Source organism: Cricetulus griseus, chromosome 10 (genome assembly GCF_003668045.3).
Source record: "Cricetulus griseus strain 17A/GY chromosome 10, alternate assembly CriGri-PICRH-1.0, whole genome shotgun sequence".
Classification (NCBI taxonomy): domain Eukaryota; kingdom Metazoa; phylum Chordata; class Mammalia; order Rodentia; family Cricetidae; genus Cricetulus; species Cricetulus griseus.
In genome coordinates this window covers 22,098,272-22,114,230 of record NC_048603.1, presented here as the reverse complement: position 1 = coordinate 22,114,230, position 15,959 = coordinate 22,098,272, and the positions used below count along the sequence as shown (strand labels likewise).

General features: G+C 46.6%; 1 protein-coding gene across 1 annotated transcript in view; it reads right to left on the bottom strand.

Moving 5' to 3' along the window:
• Positions 1 to 15,017, bottom strand: part of LOC113837505 (protein tilB homolog) — an 85,143-nt gene extending 70,126 nt beyond the window's left edge. The window contains exons 1-3 of the mRNA XM_035449666.1: positions 14,840 to 15,017; positions 11,480 to 11,647; positions 5,529 to 5,606 (exon numbers count right to left, since the gene is read on the bottom strand). Coding sequence (XP_035305557.1) covers positions 5,529 to 5,606; positions 11,480 to 11,647; positions 14,840 to 15,017 — 424 coding nt within the window. The remainder of the gene's footprint in view (positions 1 to 5,528; positions 5,607 to 11,479; positions 11,648 to 14,839) is intronic.
• Between the last annotated feature and the right edge of the window lie 942 nt (positions 15,018 to 15,959).

Sequence of the window (15,959 nt, the reverse complement as noted above, 5' to 3'; positions counted from 1 at the left end):
GAAGGATGAAAACTTGTGGCCAAAGCAAAGGGTTAATTGCAAGCGAAATGAATTCTAGAATGGGAAAGAATTAACATAGCATAATTATTCTGGGATTTAAATCTGGTGAGATGTCTCAGACTGCAGAATAAAAAGACAAACTCGTTTTAAATAGACGTGCAGCTTAAGAGGCATGGGATGTCAGCTGAGTATAACCAAATCCAATTAATAGACTAGAGGCCATGACAAAGAGATATAGGCGATTAGAGAGACAGAGAAAAGAAGGATGACAGAAAATGAGATAGAAAGAGGAACAGAGAAAAAGGATAGAGGGAGAAAGGAAAAAAATGCTAAGAACTCTTTATCTGGAAAAACCCCCTTGAAATATTTTTTGCAAGTAACAAAAACTGAGATTTTGTCAACAGACAGTCTACCACACAGAAAAACAAAAAAATAAAAATAAAAACAAAAAAAACCCCATTAAGTGGCATCATTTGGGTTGAAATGGAGACACTGGAGAGTAGATCAAATTCATATAAAAATATCAGAACCAGGCCAAGAGCTGTTGTGGATGGAGCATTTGCAGGCACAACAGTGAACTCCAGGGCCACAAGCCACTGGGTGCTCAGACCCCGTCATCCAGGGACCTGGTTCCATGGAAGAGCTACTCCAATCTTGCTTCCAAAGTGCCACTGGGGAGAGCCACCCCTTCTGGTGGAGGCAGGGGGAGTTGAGTCCACCACATCGACAGATAGGATTTCAATCTACCAGGGGCACTGACTGCTAAATGTACGAAACAAGATGGAATCCCGTCTGACTAAGATGTCTTCCCGATGCTGGAGCAGCCACAGACAAAAGGCTGAGAGAGCTTCCTGATCCACACTGGCTGGGACACTGGACTATGGGGGGCCTGAGCTGGGGAGTGGATGGCAAATGTCATTCAAGAAACTCAGCCCCAACACAGAGCCTATTGCCATAGCAAGGTTGGCAGTTGAGAAGCATGGACAGGGCAAACCAAGCAGTGTGGACCAGTATTGTGGGTCGGCATTGTCTACCAGGTATGTGTGTCAACAGTGTGAACCAACAGGGAGGCCCAGCAGTGTGGGCCTCACAGAAGAATTCCCTCCACCACCACCTCTGAAAGAAGCAAGGACCCAAATGTCTATGTTTGGGGTTTGCGAAATCAAAGTCAATGATGTCCTGAAGAAAGGGTTCAGGGATAGAAAATGTATCCACAGTGGTGCTGCCAGCCCAGCTGAGGGCAACGCAGAAAAGAACTGAATTCATAAAAGCACGTGGGTTCATGATACTGATCTGATCCTAAAGCTGTCCTCAGTGGGGAAGATAGGGGCGCATGTGCAGTAAATGCTAAATGAAACGAGGTTTCTTTTTCCACGATGAAAATATTCCGGAACACGGAAGTGTACTGAAAACTGTTGGATAGTGCATTCACCCTGGTGAGTACTTTGGTATGTAATTTACATTTCAATTTTAAAGCGTGGTCCAACTATTTCAACCATGATACATTTTGAGAAAATTATCTTTTGATTCACGGTAAACTTGGGGTGGATTATAGAGGATGTGTGAAAGATTAAGTCACTGAAAGTAGAACTCAACACAAAATAGACTGTATTTAAAAACTGTAAAAGAAGAGATTGATAGCTTAGGCTAGTACAGCATAAAACTTCTGCATAGCAGTGTCAAAACAGAAATACATGAAAAAAAATGGTATATAAAAGGAAACTATCTATACCATGTGACAATGGCTTAAGAGCCAGAATATATAAGAGTACACTTTCCAAAATGGCAAATCAATCAAAAAATGGACCAAACGATAGGAAACATTTAGAATTCACCTAAGAAGAAATGTGGACATTCTACATGTGTCTGAACACTGTAGTCAAGATCAATACTAATACAGAACTTGAAAACAGACAGTGATGAGCAGTGCAATGTTCCCAAGTGTATCCCAGTGTGTGAGAGGGAGGCTTTCATGGAGACAAACAGAAAGGACACTGGCGTGGACCAGCAGGTGCAAAGAGAAATTGATGCAATCCTTCAGAAGAAAAATTGGCAGTATATTTCAAAATCTGCATATTTAAGCCCAGGAATTTCAAGTCTAAATAAAACCAGGGGTGGAGGGAGGACATGCACGAAAAGGGGCTGAAGAAGAGTGTGTGTGAGGTAGATCCATGTCTATCGCCATGAACAAAACCTAAGTCCCAATGAACCAAAGACCTCAACATAAACCCAGCCACACTCAACCTCTTAGAAGAGAAAGTGGAAAATACCCTTGGATTAATTGGTACAGGAAACTGCTTCCTGAACATAACACCAATAGCACCGACACTGAGATCAACAATTAATAAATGGGACCTCCTGAAACTGAGAAGGTTCTGTAAGGCAAAGGACACAGTCAACAAAACAAAACAGCAACCCACAGACTGGGAAAAGATATTCACCAACCCCACATCTGACAGAGGGCTGATCTCAAAAGTATACAATGAAGTCAAGAAGCTAGTCACCAAAACACCAAATAATTCAATTAAAAAGTGGGGTGCAGAACTAAATAGACAATTCTCAATAGAGGAATCTAAAATGGCAGAAAGACACATAAGAAAGTGATCAACATCCTTGGCCATCAGGGAAATGCAAATCAAAACAACTCTGAGATACCATCTTACTCCTGTCAGAATGGCCAAAATCAAAAACACCAATGACAGTTTATGCTGGAGAGGATGTGGAGAAAGGGGAACACTTCTCCACTGCTGGTGGGAGTGCCAACTTGTACAGCCACTTTGGAAATCAGTATGGTGACTCCTCAAGAAAATGGGAATCAGTCTACCACAAGATCCAGCAATTCCACTCTTAGGCATATACCCAAAAGAAGCACATTCATACAACAAGGACATCTGTTCAACCATGTTCATAGCAGCATTAGTTGTAGTAGCCAGAACCTGGAAGCAATCTAGATGCCCCTCAACTGAAGAATGGATGGAGAAAATGTGGTACATTTACACAATGGAGTACTACTCAGAGGTAAAAAAAACAATAACATCTTGAAATTCACAGGCAAATGGCTGAAATTGGAAGAAACCATTCTGAGTGAGGTAACCCAGACACAGAAAGACAAACATGGTATGTGCTCACTCATAAGTGGATATTAGACACAGAGCAAAGACTAAACACCTACAGTCCACAAACCCAGAGAAGCTAGGAAACGGAGAACCATAAGAGAGACATACATGGATCTCCTGAGAAGGGGAAAGGGACAAGATCTCCTAAGTAAATTGGGAGTGCGGGGAGAGGCAAGAGGGGTGAAGGAGAGAAAGGAGGGGAGAAGGAGAACACGAGGGATCCGGAAGGTTGAGTTGGGGGAGGGAAAGAGGAGGAGAGCACGGAAAGAGATACCTTGATAGAGGGAGCCATTGTGGACTTAATGAGAAACCTGGCACTAGGGAAATTTCAGGAATCCACAAGGATGACCCCACCTAAGAATCTAAGCAACAGTGGAAAAGCTATCTTGAATGCCCTTCCCCTATAATGAGATTGATGACTACCTTAAATGATATCCTAGAGCCTTCATCCAGTAGCTGATGGAAGCAGAAGCAGACACTCACAGATAAGCACTGTGCTGACTTCCCAGAATCCAGTTGTAGAGAGGGAGGAGTGATGAGCAAAGGGGTCAAGACCAGGCTGGGGAAACCCACAGAAACAGCTGACCTGAGCAAGGGGGAGCTCATGGACCCCAGACTGATAGCTGGGAAACCAGCATAGGAACAAACCAGGCACCCTGAACATGGGTGTCAGTCGGAGGACTTGATCAATCTGTGGGGCTGCTGGCATTGGAACCAGTATTTATTCCTAGTGCATGAACTGGCTCTTTGGAGCCCATTCCCTATGGAGGGATACTCTCTCAGCCTACATACAGGGGGAGGGCCCAGGTCCTCCCCCAAACGATATGACAGACTTTGGTGATCCCCCATGAGAGGCCTCGCCCTCTCTGCGGAGTGGATGGGGGGATGGGATGGAAAAATGGGGAAAGTGGAAGGACGGTAGGGAGAGGGAAGTGGGATTCATATATAAAATAAGATTGTTTTTAAATTAAATAACAAATAATTTAAAAAAGAAATATATACTTTGAATATCCCTATGGTGGGATACCATATTCAGTCTTAATGCATGGGAGAGGGGCTTGGCCCTGCCCTAACCTATTGTGCCAGATTCCTCATGGGAGCACTCACCCGTGAGGAGGAGTGGAGAGGGGGTGGGCTGGGGGAAGGTAGGGGATGGGAGTAGGTGTGGGAGGGAGAACTGTGGTTGGAATGAAAAATGAAATCAAAAAAATAAAAAAAATGAAAAAAAGAAGAGTGCACACTGTCTGTCGCCAGCAAAGCACATGAAACCTCAAACGTCCATCTGCAGACAAACGCGTAGCTAACCACCTCCACATTTATGGCCTGCACAGCCTCTGGTCCCTTTGCCTGGATATCAAGACATAAGGTAATTTCCAGGAAGAAATTAATTTTCAAAATACTCATCACAAGGACTAGGGAGAAAGAGTGCTCAGTGCCTGCTGCAAACCCGAGTTAGAGTCCCCAGAACCCACAATGTGGGAGGAGAGGATCTACGCCCATAAGTCGTTCACTGACATCCACAGGAGGTCACAAACACACACTCACTCACTCACACACTCACACACACTCTCACACACACACTCACACACACTCTCACACTCACACTATCACAACTCTCACACACACATTCTCACACTCTGTCTCACACACTCTCAGACTCACACACACTCACTCACACTCACACTCTCTCACACACACACTCACATTCTCACACTGTCTCACACACTCTCAGACTCACACACACTCACACTCTCACACACACTCACACACAAATACTCTCTCACACACTCACTCACACACTCACACTCTGTCTCACACACTCTCAGACTCACACACACCATACACACTCACACACTCATACACACTCTCACACACACACTCACACACACTCACACACTCACACACACACTCACACACTCACACACACACTCACACACACAGTCACACACACTCACACACTCACACACACACACTCACACACTCACACATACACACTCTCACACATACACACAGTCACACACACTCTCACACTCTCACACTCACACACTCACACACTCATACACACTCACACAGTCATACACACTCTCACACACACAAGTGCACGCCAAAAAATGTTAAGAATGATATATACAATATGGTCTTCTAGAAAGTAAAACAAGAGAGAATCATGCCACACATTCCAAGATGTGGACCCCAGCTACCTCTAGCAAGGAGACCAGGCTAGGAAGGGATGAAATACATTTCTGTCTTTGAATTCACATATCACTTTGTTGTTTGAATTTCGAAAGAACTGGGATGAGCAAGAGTTATATAAAATATAATTTTAAAACATACTTTTTTTATCTCTATAGTACAGTAAAGCTACTTTCGAGTTTTCATTTACCACATGAACAAAAGCAGGAAAATTCTTACCTTCCAAGTTTTCGATCCTTTCTATGTTGTTTAACGCTAAATTCAAATATTCAAGTTTCTTGAGTTTGCCAACATTTTCTGAAATACAAATAATACAATTAATTGGCCTTCAAGAGAGGAGACTATTTCATAGCTTATCATGAAAATGACACAGAGAAACAGGGGGTGACATGTGGCTAGTGGCTGGCTTTTCAGATTGTTGCTATCTTAGTCGGTGTTTCTATTGCTGTGTTAAAACACCGGGACCAAAAGCAACCTGGGGAGGAAAGGGTGACACTTCCAGATAACACTCCAACATTGAAGGAAACCAGGGCAGAGACACAAGGCATGAACCTGGAAGCAGGAGCAAAGGAAGAAGCCCTGGAGGAGGGCTGCCTACCGACTCTTCCCCACGGCTGGCGTTGCTTGTTATCTTAGGCCATCCAGGCCCACCAGCCCAGGAGTGGCGCCACCCACCACCCACAGTGATCTAGACCCTCCCCACATCAATCACCAGTCAAGAAAATGCACAAAAGTCATACCCACAGGCCAATCTGCTGGGGAAATTTTCTCAGTTGAGGCTCCCTCTTCCCAAATGACTCTAGCTTGTGTCAGGTTGACACAAAACTACTCAGCTCGCTCATGTCTTCCTTTCCCTTCCTCTTCTCCCCTTCTCATTCTCGTAGCTCCCTGCCCCCTCTTCCCATGCTTCCAATTTGCTCAGGAGATCTTGACCCTTTCCCCTTCTCCAGGGGACCATGTATGTCGGTGGGCCTAGGCCCTATCCCAAAGGACATGATAGACTCTGGTGACACCCTATGGAAGGCCTCACCCTCCAGGGGGAGCAGAAGGGATATGTGATGGGTAGGGTTTTAATTGCATGGGGGAGTTGTCGGGGAGGAGGGGCGGGAGAGGTAACTGGGATTGACATGTAAAACAATCTTGTTTCTAATTAAAAAAAAAAAAAAACTAGGCAGCACACTTGTACAACAGACACTAGGCTGCCTGCAACATTTTCCTCTCTTCCTGACTCCTTAAGAGCACCAATGTCTCTACCCATTTCCAACTCCACTGGGATATATTTAGGAATGCTTGCCAGTGCTTAACACTCAGTATCTCCTGTTCAGTTTCAAAGGAACAGAGCTCAGGGTTAAACCAACCAGCCCAGAGTGTCTCGTGGCAGCCACGTGCTGGAGGAACGGACACACATCACAAATATTCAGTCAGTTAGGCAAAAACTCAGTGCTCTCTGCCTGTCTCTTTTTACTACAAGATGGTAGCAATATTCCGTGTAGCAGTGAGCCGTGAGGGAACTGCCTGTAAATGATATCGACCCTGTGGTGGGGGAGCAGAGAAAAGCTTCTCGAATCCACTTTATCTCCACAGAATAATAGGTTTCCAGACCCTTAAGCCATGGGGAAAGGGATTTCCTTTACTTAAAGCCAAAATTAACCTGACATGGGATTATCTTTTTAAATAAATCTGGAAGGCCATTCACACAAAATAAGTATGAGCTAGTCAAGGAGTCACTGTTGAAGACAAGACACAGCTAACTGTTTTGTCTATGCCATATTATATCCTAGACTTATCGCCTATATTACATTTCAAAAGCCATTTAATTGCATTTAAGTGTTCTGTGCATTTGTATGGGGTGTGGGCAAAGGTACCATAGGATGAGTGTGGGCATCAAAAGACAACTTGTGGGAGTCAGATCTCTTCCTCCAACACGTGCATCCTGGAGTTTGAGCCCAGGTTGTAAGCCTCTGGGCCATCTTACGGGCTATATTTTTCTTATTTGAACCTAACAAAAACTACATGAAGTAAAAATTATTGCTGTCTCCTTTTTGTCAAGTGAGAATGCCAATATGTAGAGAGAATTCACACACATGTCCAAGATAAAACGGTAGAGCCAAAAGAATTTGATTCCGGGGCTGCGCGCTAAATAGTTACACTTTCCCTTAAAAGAATATTTTTTTAAGACAAGAAAAGACAGCATCCCTGTGACAACACGCCCATTTTGGGCGGCCTTGTCTAAGCGATGCTGCTCTCCCAGAGCCTCGGAGATATTATGAAAAGCAAGCATGACTTCCTATCATCGCACTGAACTCTACTCTGAGCTCATCTAAACTGAAATCATTTATATAGCCTCACAGATCTGACAACGGCAGCATTAGCCCCCAGGGCCTCCAGTCCACTCTTTTGTAAAATGAGACTCTGAAGATAAATTAATCTTCTCTCGGTAATTAAATTATCCAACTAGCACTAATGTTTACAAAAGGGTCTCCAGCAACATCTGAGCATCCAAGTCGTCAACATGTTGGGAGGTTTCTGTGGGCCAAGAATCAGGAAAGGCAGAGTCTGTCTGTATCCCGGACAGACAGACACTGATCAGTCATTCCTGTTAAAACTGCCATTCCATGGGGGTGATAACTGCTTTGCAAAGAGCTCTTTTTCCTGCCCTGGTTATTTGTGTAGCCCTCTGAGGGTGGAGTCTCCCAGCGGAAATCCACACGCTAGTCATACAAGAAGAACACCCCAAAGGAGCAGGGAATCAAACTGGCCAGGAGAAAGACAAAGACTGTAAATAAAAACTGCGTAGGCCCTCTCCAGTGTCCTGAAGGGGGTTTGAGAGCTGTTGTTACCAACTGCCACAGACAGGCCCACAGACTTCTGGTTGACCAAATCCCTTCACCCTTGAAAGAAAGCTTGTGAGCCACCCCAGCCTCCATCTTCACAAGGCCCACAGGGGAGTTGTCGGGGGAGTGGATCACTGGCGGCTACCCCTACAGGCTCTGCATTTTGGTGGAACCCCAGATGGTCCTTGGCTCACACTTGCTTCATGGCTGAGCAGAGCCTTCCTCCCACCGTCCATCTGTCCCACCCAGTGAGCCAGGGAGCTCCAGGAAAGGCAGTTGCTTTGCAAGCTCCCACCTCAATGGCAGGACAGCATGTGTGGATCCTAGAGAAGTACTTTTACTTGCTAAATACATGCCTAAATGCCCACGGGCGGAGCAGCATTGAAAAATCCCATTATTAGAATTTAAAAGTGTTTAATTTAAGAATACTTCGGAAGCAAAAAAAATTAAGCTTTCTCACAGCTCTGAAAAGGCCTGAAATACTATGCTACTAATTAGTGATTGTGACGGACCCAGCTGTGGAGATGAAAATTTCGGCATCTTTTGAGGTCCGTACAATTAGCGCCGTTCTTTAAAGAGCCCACAAATAATAAAGGCTGGCGGTTCTCTCCAACTGCCTTCTTAATTGAACTGTGTGCCAGAGTTTCCAGCTCCTGATAAGGCCAAGGATGCCAAGGATATTTATGTGGAGAAAATACATAGTTTTACTAAATCTTCCAAAATGATGCAAATCTGGGCTTTTTATAATCCTCGAGCCAATCTTTAATTACCCACAGAGTCGGAGGCCCCTGCACTGCTAGAGTTTCTCAGCCTCAGCAACGTTCACCTTTTGAGCTGGATAATTCTTTGTCCTGTGCAGTCATGTCCCTGACCTCCTCCGAGTAGGCCCGGTGGCTTACACACCTCCAACACCACACACACACACACACACACACACACACACACACACACACACGTCTGTCCCTGCTAAGAACCACTGTAACCCCCACGCTGACCCCTGTACTCCAGTGGAGGCTCTCTCTATCTCAACTCACCCCGTCTATTCCTCCGATTCTCTCTCCAGCCTCTGGCTTCAGTTGGCCACCCAAGTCAGCCTGGGCTAAGCACATTAATCCCTACAGAGCCCCATGCCAACCTGCACCCCTCATAAGGAGGTGGTCTTTACATTTTTTTTTTTAATGAATAACCCAAGTCAGTCTTGGTCAGCTTAGTTGACTCATCTTTACCTGGATCAAAAGTGACAGAGGAAAGGTTTGAAGACAACCTTACCTGGTGCCAGAGCCCATGCGTGCTTTTGCCATTAAGGCAGGAGGGCTGCTTCAACAAGAAGTGGGGCCCCTGTGTGGCAGGACTGCATTAAATGGCTCTGAGGAACATCCTTCTACCTTCCACTTAATTCACTGTTAGGGCAAGGGGGGATTCGGGGCACAGGGAAAGACCAATTTGTCCAACGGGTAAATTGAGAGAAGAAACTGGGCATGCTAAGTCTCTCCTTCTTCCCTTCCTTCTTTCCTTCTTTCCTTCCTTCCTTCCTTCCTTCCTTCCTTCCTTCCTTCCTTCTTTCCTTCTTTCCTTCCTTCTTTCCTTCCTTCTTTCCTTCCTTCCTTCCTTCCTTCCTTCCTTCCTCCCTCCCTCCCTCCCTCCCTGTCTCCCTCCCTCCCTCCTTTTTCCCCTCCCATCCTTTGGGGATGTCCCTGCCAAAGAACTCATGACCCAGTTCCTGCCACAAAGCACAAGACTGCTTGGCTGGGGGAAACTTGTGGGCACTCAGCTTGGCCTGTAACTGAGGGGTTTGGTTTACTCTGAGGGCAGTGTGAGCGAGCCTATCTCCTCACTAGCCTGTGCTGCAACTCGGAAAAGAGCTTTTTCAGTTTAGTGGTTTCAATAAGAATGGCTGCCGACACCATAGGCTCATAACCTCAGTTGGTGGAACTATTTGATAAGGATGGGAGGGAAGGTAAGGAGGTGTGGTCTTGTTGGAGGAGGTGTGTCACTGGGAATGGACTCGGAGGCTTCAGAAGCTCATGCCTTTCCCGGTGTCTCTCTCTACCTTGTAGTTATTGTCTCAACACGTATGCACTCAGCTACTACCCTGGCTCCATGTGTGACTACCTGCTGCCATACTCCTCACCATGGTGGTCATGAACTAACGCTCTGAAACTGTGAGGGAGCCCCCAGTGAACTGTCTCTTCCAGAAGCTGCCTTGGTCACGGTGCCTCTTCATGGCATCACAGAAGCAACTAAGATAATCAGTTACAATGCTGACGTTTTGATCTTGGTTCACACGACTTCTGCATTTACCTGTCAAGGCCATTCCAAACTAAAAGCCCTTTAAAATACCAAACCGACCACAATACCCTGTACTCAGCCATATGGCATAACTGGCTAACATAGTCTGTGGTGGTGTGACGTTTAAAAACATAGACTTAGTTTTCAGAGCAAATTTATGTTCGTAGGGGAAAAAAAAATTGGTCAAAACTTACAGATACCATATACCCCAGTCCTTCCCTACCCAACTCCAAGCTACTGCCCTCAACACTTCACTGATATCCTATGCCAGGGTGGTAGACTCGTTACAACTGACAAGCCTGCTTTGATCTGTCGCCGCCCACACATTCACTCTTGGTGTTAGACATTCTGCATATCTGGACAAACATACAGCTGCGTGTATCCACCACAAACTCCAGGCTGTGACTCTTTGCCCTTCATTACTTCTTGCTCCTGGAAACCACTGATCTTTTTGCAGTTTCTGTAGCCCTGCCTTTTCCAGAACATCTTAGTTGGACTCACATAGGCTTAGCTTTTCCACGTTGGTTGGTTTCCCTCAGTATGTACGTTGTGGTTTGTCTGTGTGTTTTCATGGTTCTGTACCCATTTCTTTAAGCTACGAGTGATACGTCATTTTATGGATTGACCCACTCACCAACTGAAGGATATCTTGGTTGCTTTCAAGTTTGGGCATCTGAGATTTATTTTTTTAACAAAAAATAATAAAAAAAAACCTATTGGTATACATAGGTGACAGGAACCTTTGAATTCCAACATGATCTTTCCAGTTTCACAGAGAGATGTATAGCTATGGCAAATGCACGATTCATATCCATCTCCCTGGGAAGCTGGCAGGAGATCACGTGCACACTTAATAACTCTGTTTCCGGTCCCATGACAGCATCCCCCTGGGTACCACGGCCAGCTTCACACAGGAAGGCCTGGGCAATATTCTGCCAGCAGCTCCTGAGAGGTGGCTGTGTGTCTCTTTCCCTGTGGCCTTCGTGTTCAGTTGTTTCCCAAAGTACTCCAACTCAGAAGGTCGTGAAGCAAATGAAAGAGTCTTACCAATTTTTCCAATGAGGTTATTTTGAAGATAGAGAATTTTTAAATCCCGGCACCATTTGTCGAGATGTTCCAGTCTTTCTATTTCTTGCTGATGCAGGGAGAGTTCCTCCAGGGAAAAGATGACACAGTCATTGTGCTCAGCATTCCGTCTAATAAGATCTTCAGTGACTGAAACAAAGTTTGCAGCGGGTTATGTCCCCGTTTCCATTGTTCAGGGTCGAGTTATTACATTATTAACAGGCTGGGGGTTTTTTTGCAAGCTAAGTGTTGATTTTTCGGGCCCAAGAAATTTTCACAGAGTGAGAGCAGATAAATGCTGCTTGCTGCCCACTTCATGGAGTCTGCAAAGCCATGGTGTGAGCAAAGAAAAGAGACACAACAAACCCTCAAGTCTGGTTTACCTTTGAATGTGCAAGATCTACGTAAGTTTTTCTGCATAGATGGGGGAAGACGTGACAGTTGACCGCTGTAAGAATACGAACCCAGGCTCTCCTGGTGGAACCAGACCAAACTGGTGAGATCCACTATTGGACTTAAGACAGAGCAACTGAGTCACAGTCTCCCTGACAAAGGACAGAACATAACAAACGTCTACAATCCACTAGGGAAGGCCACTCGTCATTTAACCCATCATTGCTCATCCAGAGCTTCAGAGAAAGAAAAGAACAACCTGGATTCTGGTGGCGAAGGTGTAATGAGTCCACCGGACCCAAAATAAATGATAAATGGGTGTTTATTGGGGAAGCACTTACACAGATAATACTAAAGAACCTCGGGAGCTCGTCTCCGCCCTTCCTATCACAAAAGAGACCGCCCAAGCGAGACCACGCCTCACACTTCCCTCTTTCTGCTTCGCCAGCCTGAAACCACGCCCAAAGGGGTGTGGCCACCTTTACAGGTTCACCGGCAAGATGCTGCTACAAGATTTTGGATCTGCCAGAGCAATTCCACTCCTAGGCATATACTCAAAAGAATCACATTGATACAACAAGGACATCTGTTCAACCATGTTCATAGCAGCATTGTTTGTAATAGCCAGAAACTGGAAGCAGCCTAGATGCCCCTCAACCGAAGAATAGATAGAGAAAATGTGGTACATTTACACAATGGAGTACTACTCAGCAGAAAAAAACAATGGAATCTTAAAATTTGCAGGAAAATGGATGGAACTGGAAGAAACCATTCTGAGCGAGGTAACCCAATCACAAAAAGACAAACATGATATGTACTCACTCACATGTGGATTTTAGACATAGAGTAAAGGATTACCAGCCTACAATCCACACTGCCAGAGAAACTAGTAAACAAGGAGGACCCTAAGAGAGACATACATGGTCCCCTGGAGAAGGGGAAAGGGTCACGATCCCCTGAGCAAATTGAGAGCATGGGAAGAGGGGGGAGGGAGCTACGAGAATGAGAAGGGAAGAAGAGGAAGGATGCAGAGGTCCTGAGGGAGCAGAAAGGTTGAGTCAGGGGAAGATTAGAAGAAAAGATATGTGATAGGTAGGGTTTTAGTTAGGGGGTGGTAGGGGAGGACGGGAGGGAGAAGGGGACTGGGATTGTCATGTAATTCAATCTTGTTTGTAACTGAAATGAAACAAGAAATTAAAAAAAAGATTTTAGATGTATCGAAGATTTATAAAGTAGCTCTTATTTGCTGTGTTTCCTGGAGAGAGAGAGAGAGAGAGAGAGAGAGAGAGAGAGAGAGAGAGAGAGCAAAAATGAGAGTTCCATTCTCTCAATATAATATATATATATATATATATGATGTGCAGCATCGACTGCCAAGACCCAGGTCAGGAGAACGTAGTAACAACAGCACCAAGGGGACAGAGACAACGCCACGCTCCACTGCGGGATCGAGGAGCAAAACCGTGAACCGTGTTTACAAGTTGGGCTGGAAGGGAACAGGCAACAGTGAGGGAGACATTCTGCATCTCCAGTGTCAGTAAACACGTTTCTTTTCCTGGATCCCACCTTACATTTTCCCATAGGATGTGTGAAGGGAGGCGTGTTTTCTGTCATGTCTAATGTAGCAGGCACTAGTCTACATGCCTTGAGTGAGCTAAAGCAGTTGACTACCCTCATAGGGAGAGGAACGGAGGCGTGCAGTTCCCGCAACCAGCTCGGGTCTTGGCTCTCATGGCAGCTCACACCTCCACTCCATTCTCAGAGTCAGGGTTTTGCCTCTTTAACAGACACAGACAGGCGTGACCCCCAGGGCTTGTGTGTAGTGTGCAGAATCTCTGCCCCTTCCCGTGGGAGTCGGGAGGACACAGGGCCCCAGCTGGTTGGATCCCTCTGCTATGTGTGAAATGTCACTGCGCATGTATAGGCTGGCTTACACACGCCGTTTAAGAAAAAGGACCAGGAAACAAAAGCAACAGCAACAAAAAGGTCTTCTTTTTAACTAAACATTAAAACGGGATATTAAACTTACCCTCCTTACAACCACCCACCCACCCACCCACACCCACACCCACACCCACCCACACACACACACACACACACACACACACAAACATGCATGCACGCACCAAGTTGGGTTATTTTGTTTGTTTCTGTGTATTTTGGGGTTCGTTTTCTTGTTTGGTTGTTGTTGTTGTTGTTGTTGTTGTTGTTTTCTCCTTTGTGGTAGGGACCAAACCCGGGGCACCTGCCACTAGGCGTGTTACCCATGGAACCACACCCTTAGTCGTGTTCAATTAAGTTAAACCACTGGACAGTGTATAAGTAGTGACAGCCAAGGTGAGAATATAACAAACCAGCTGTGTAAATTAAAATCATCACCTCTGAAGTGTCATCTACACAAATTCTCTTAGAAAACACGCAACTAAGCGGGGCGTTGGTGGCGCAGGCCTTTAATCCCGGCACTCGGGAGGCAGAGGCAGGCAGATCCTCCAGCTTGTCTATCAGCCAGTTTTGCCAAATGGGTTAAAAAAAAAAATAGTGGAAAACAACTGAGGAAGACACCAGATGCCAACCTCCTGGCCCCAAACGCACTCACACGTGTGAACACAGACACACACACACACACACACACACACACACACACACACACGTGCACACACATGCATCACACACACAAATGTTGCGACACTTTAACAATGATAACTGGCATGTTAAGACACTGTATGTATGCACATGCCATCTGTCAGCCTCTAGCGTGTCTTCATCACGGGGACGCTTCCGTCTCACCTAAACACGCCTGCTCATCCCATCACCTCCCAGACACCTTTGCGAGGTCTGTATAATAAAACTGAGCTGTGAAGTGAGGTGGAGCACGGGGCTGACACACGAGGTCCCAGAGCACAGACATGGAGCTCTTGGGGTGATCCTGGGGAAGTGCCTGTGCCTAACCACGGCCCTGGACCCGGTGCCCTCCTGCAACAGGCACCGTGTCTGCCCTAGTGAGGTGGCGACACACAGATGGTGTGACACAGGACTTCACGGCTTCATCAGCCATGTGTGTGACACAGGAATCCACAGCCTCACCAGCCATGTGTGTGACACAGGACTCCACGGCCTCAACAGCCATGCGTGTGACACAGGACATCACGGCCTCACCAGCCGTGTGTGTGACACAGGACTCCACAGCCTCACCAGCCATGTGTGTGACACAGGACATCACAGCCTCACCAGCCATGTATGTGACACAGGACTCCACGGCCTCACCAGCCATGTGTGTGACACAGGACATCACTGCCTCACCAGCCGTGTGTGTGACACAGGACTCCACAGCCTCATCAGCCATGTATGTGACACAGGACATCACTGCCTCACCAGCCATATGTGTGACACAGGACTCCACGGCCTCACCAGCCATGTGTGTGACACAGGACATCACAGCCTCACCAGCCATGTGTGTGACACAGGACTCCAAGGCCTCACCAGCCATGTGTGTGACACAGGACATCACGGCCTCACCAGCCGTGTGTGTGACACAGGACTCCACGGCCTCACCAGCCATGTGTGTGACACAGGACATCACAGCCTCACCAGCCATGTGTGTGACACAGGACATCACGGCCTCACCAGCCATGTGTGTGACACAGGACATCACGGCCTCACCAGCCATGTGTGTGACACAGGACATCACAGCCTCACCAGCCATATGTGTGACACAGGACTCCATGGCCTCACCAGCCATGCGTGTGACCCAGGACTCCATGGCCTCACCAGCCATGTGTGTGACACAGGATTCCATGGCCTCACCAGCCATGTGACACAGGACTCCACGGCCTCACCAGCCATGTGTGTGACACAGGACATCACGGCCTCATCAGCCATGTATGTGACACAGGACTCCACGGCCTCACCAGCCATGTATGTGACACAGGACATCACGGCCTCACCAGCCATGCGTGTGACACAGGACATCACGGCCTCACCAGCCATGTGTGTGACACAGGACATCACGGCCTCACCAGCCGTGTGTGTGACACAGGACTCCACAGCCTCACCAGCCATGCGTGTGACA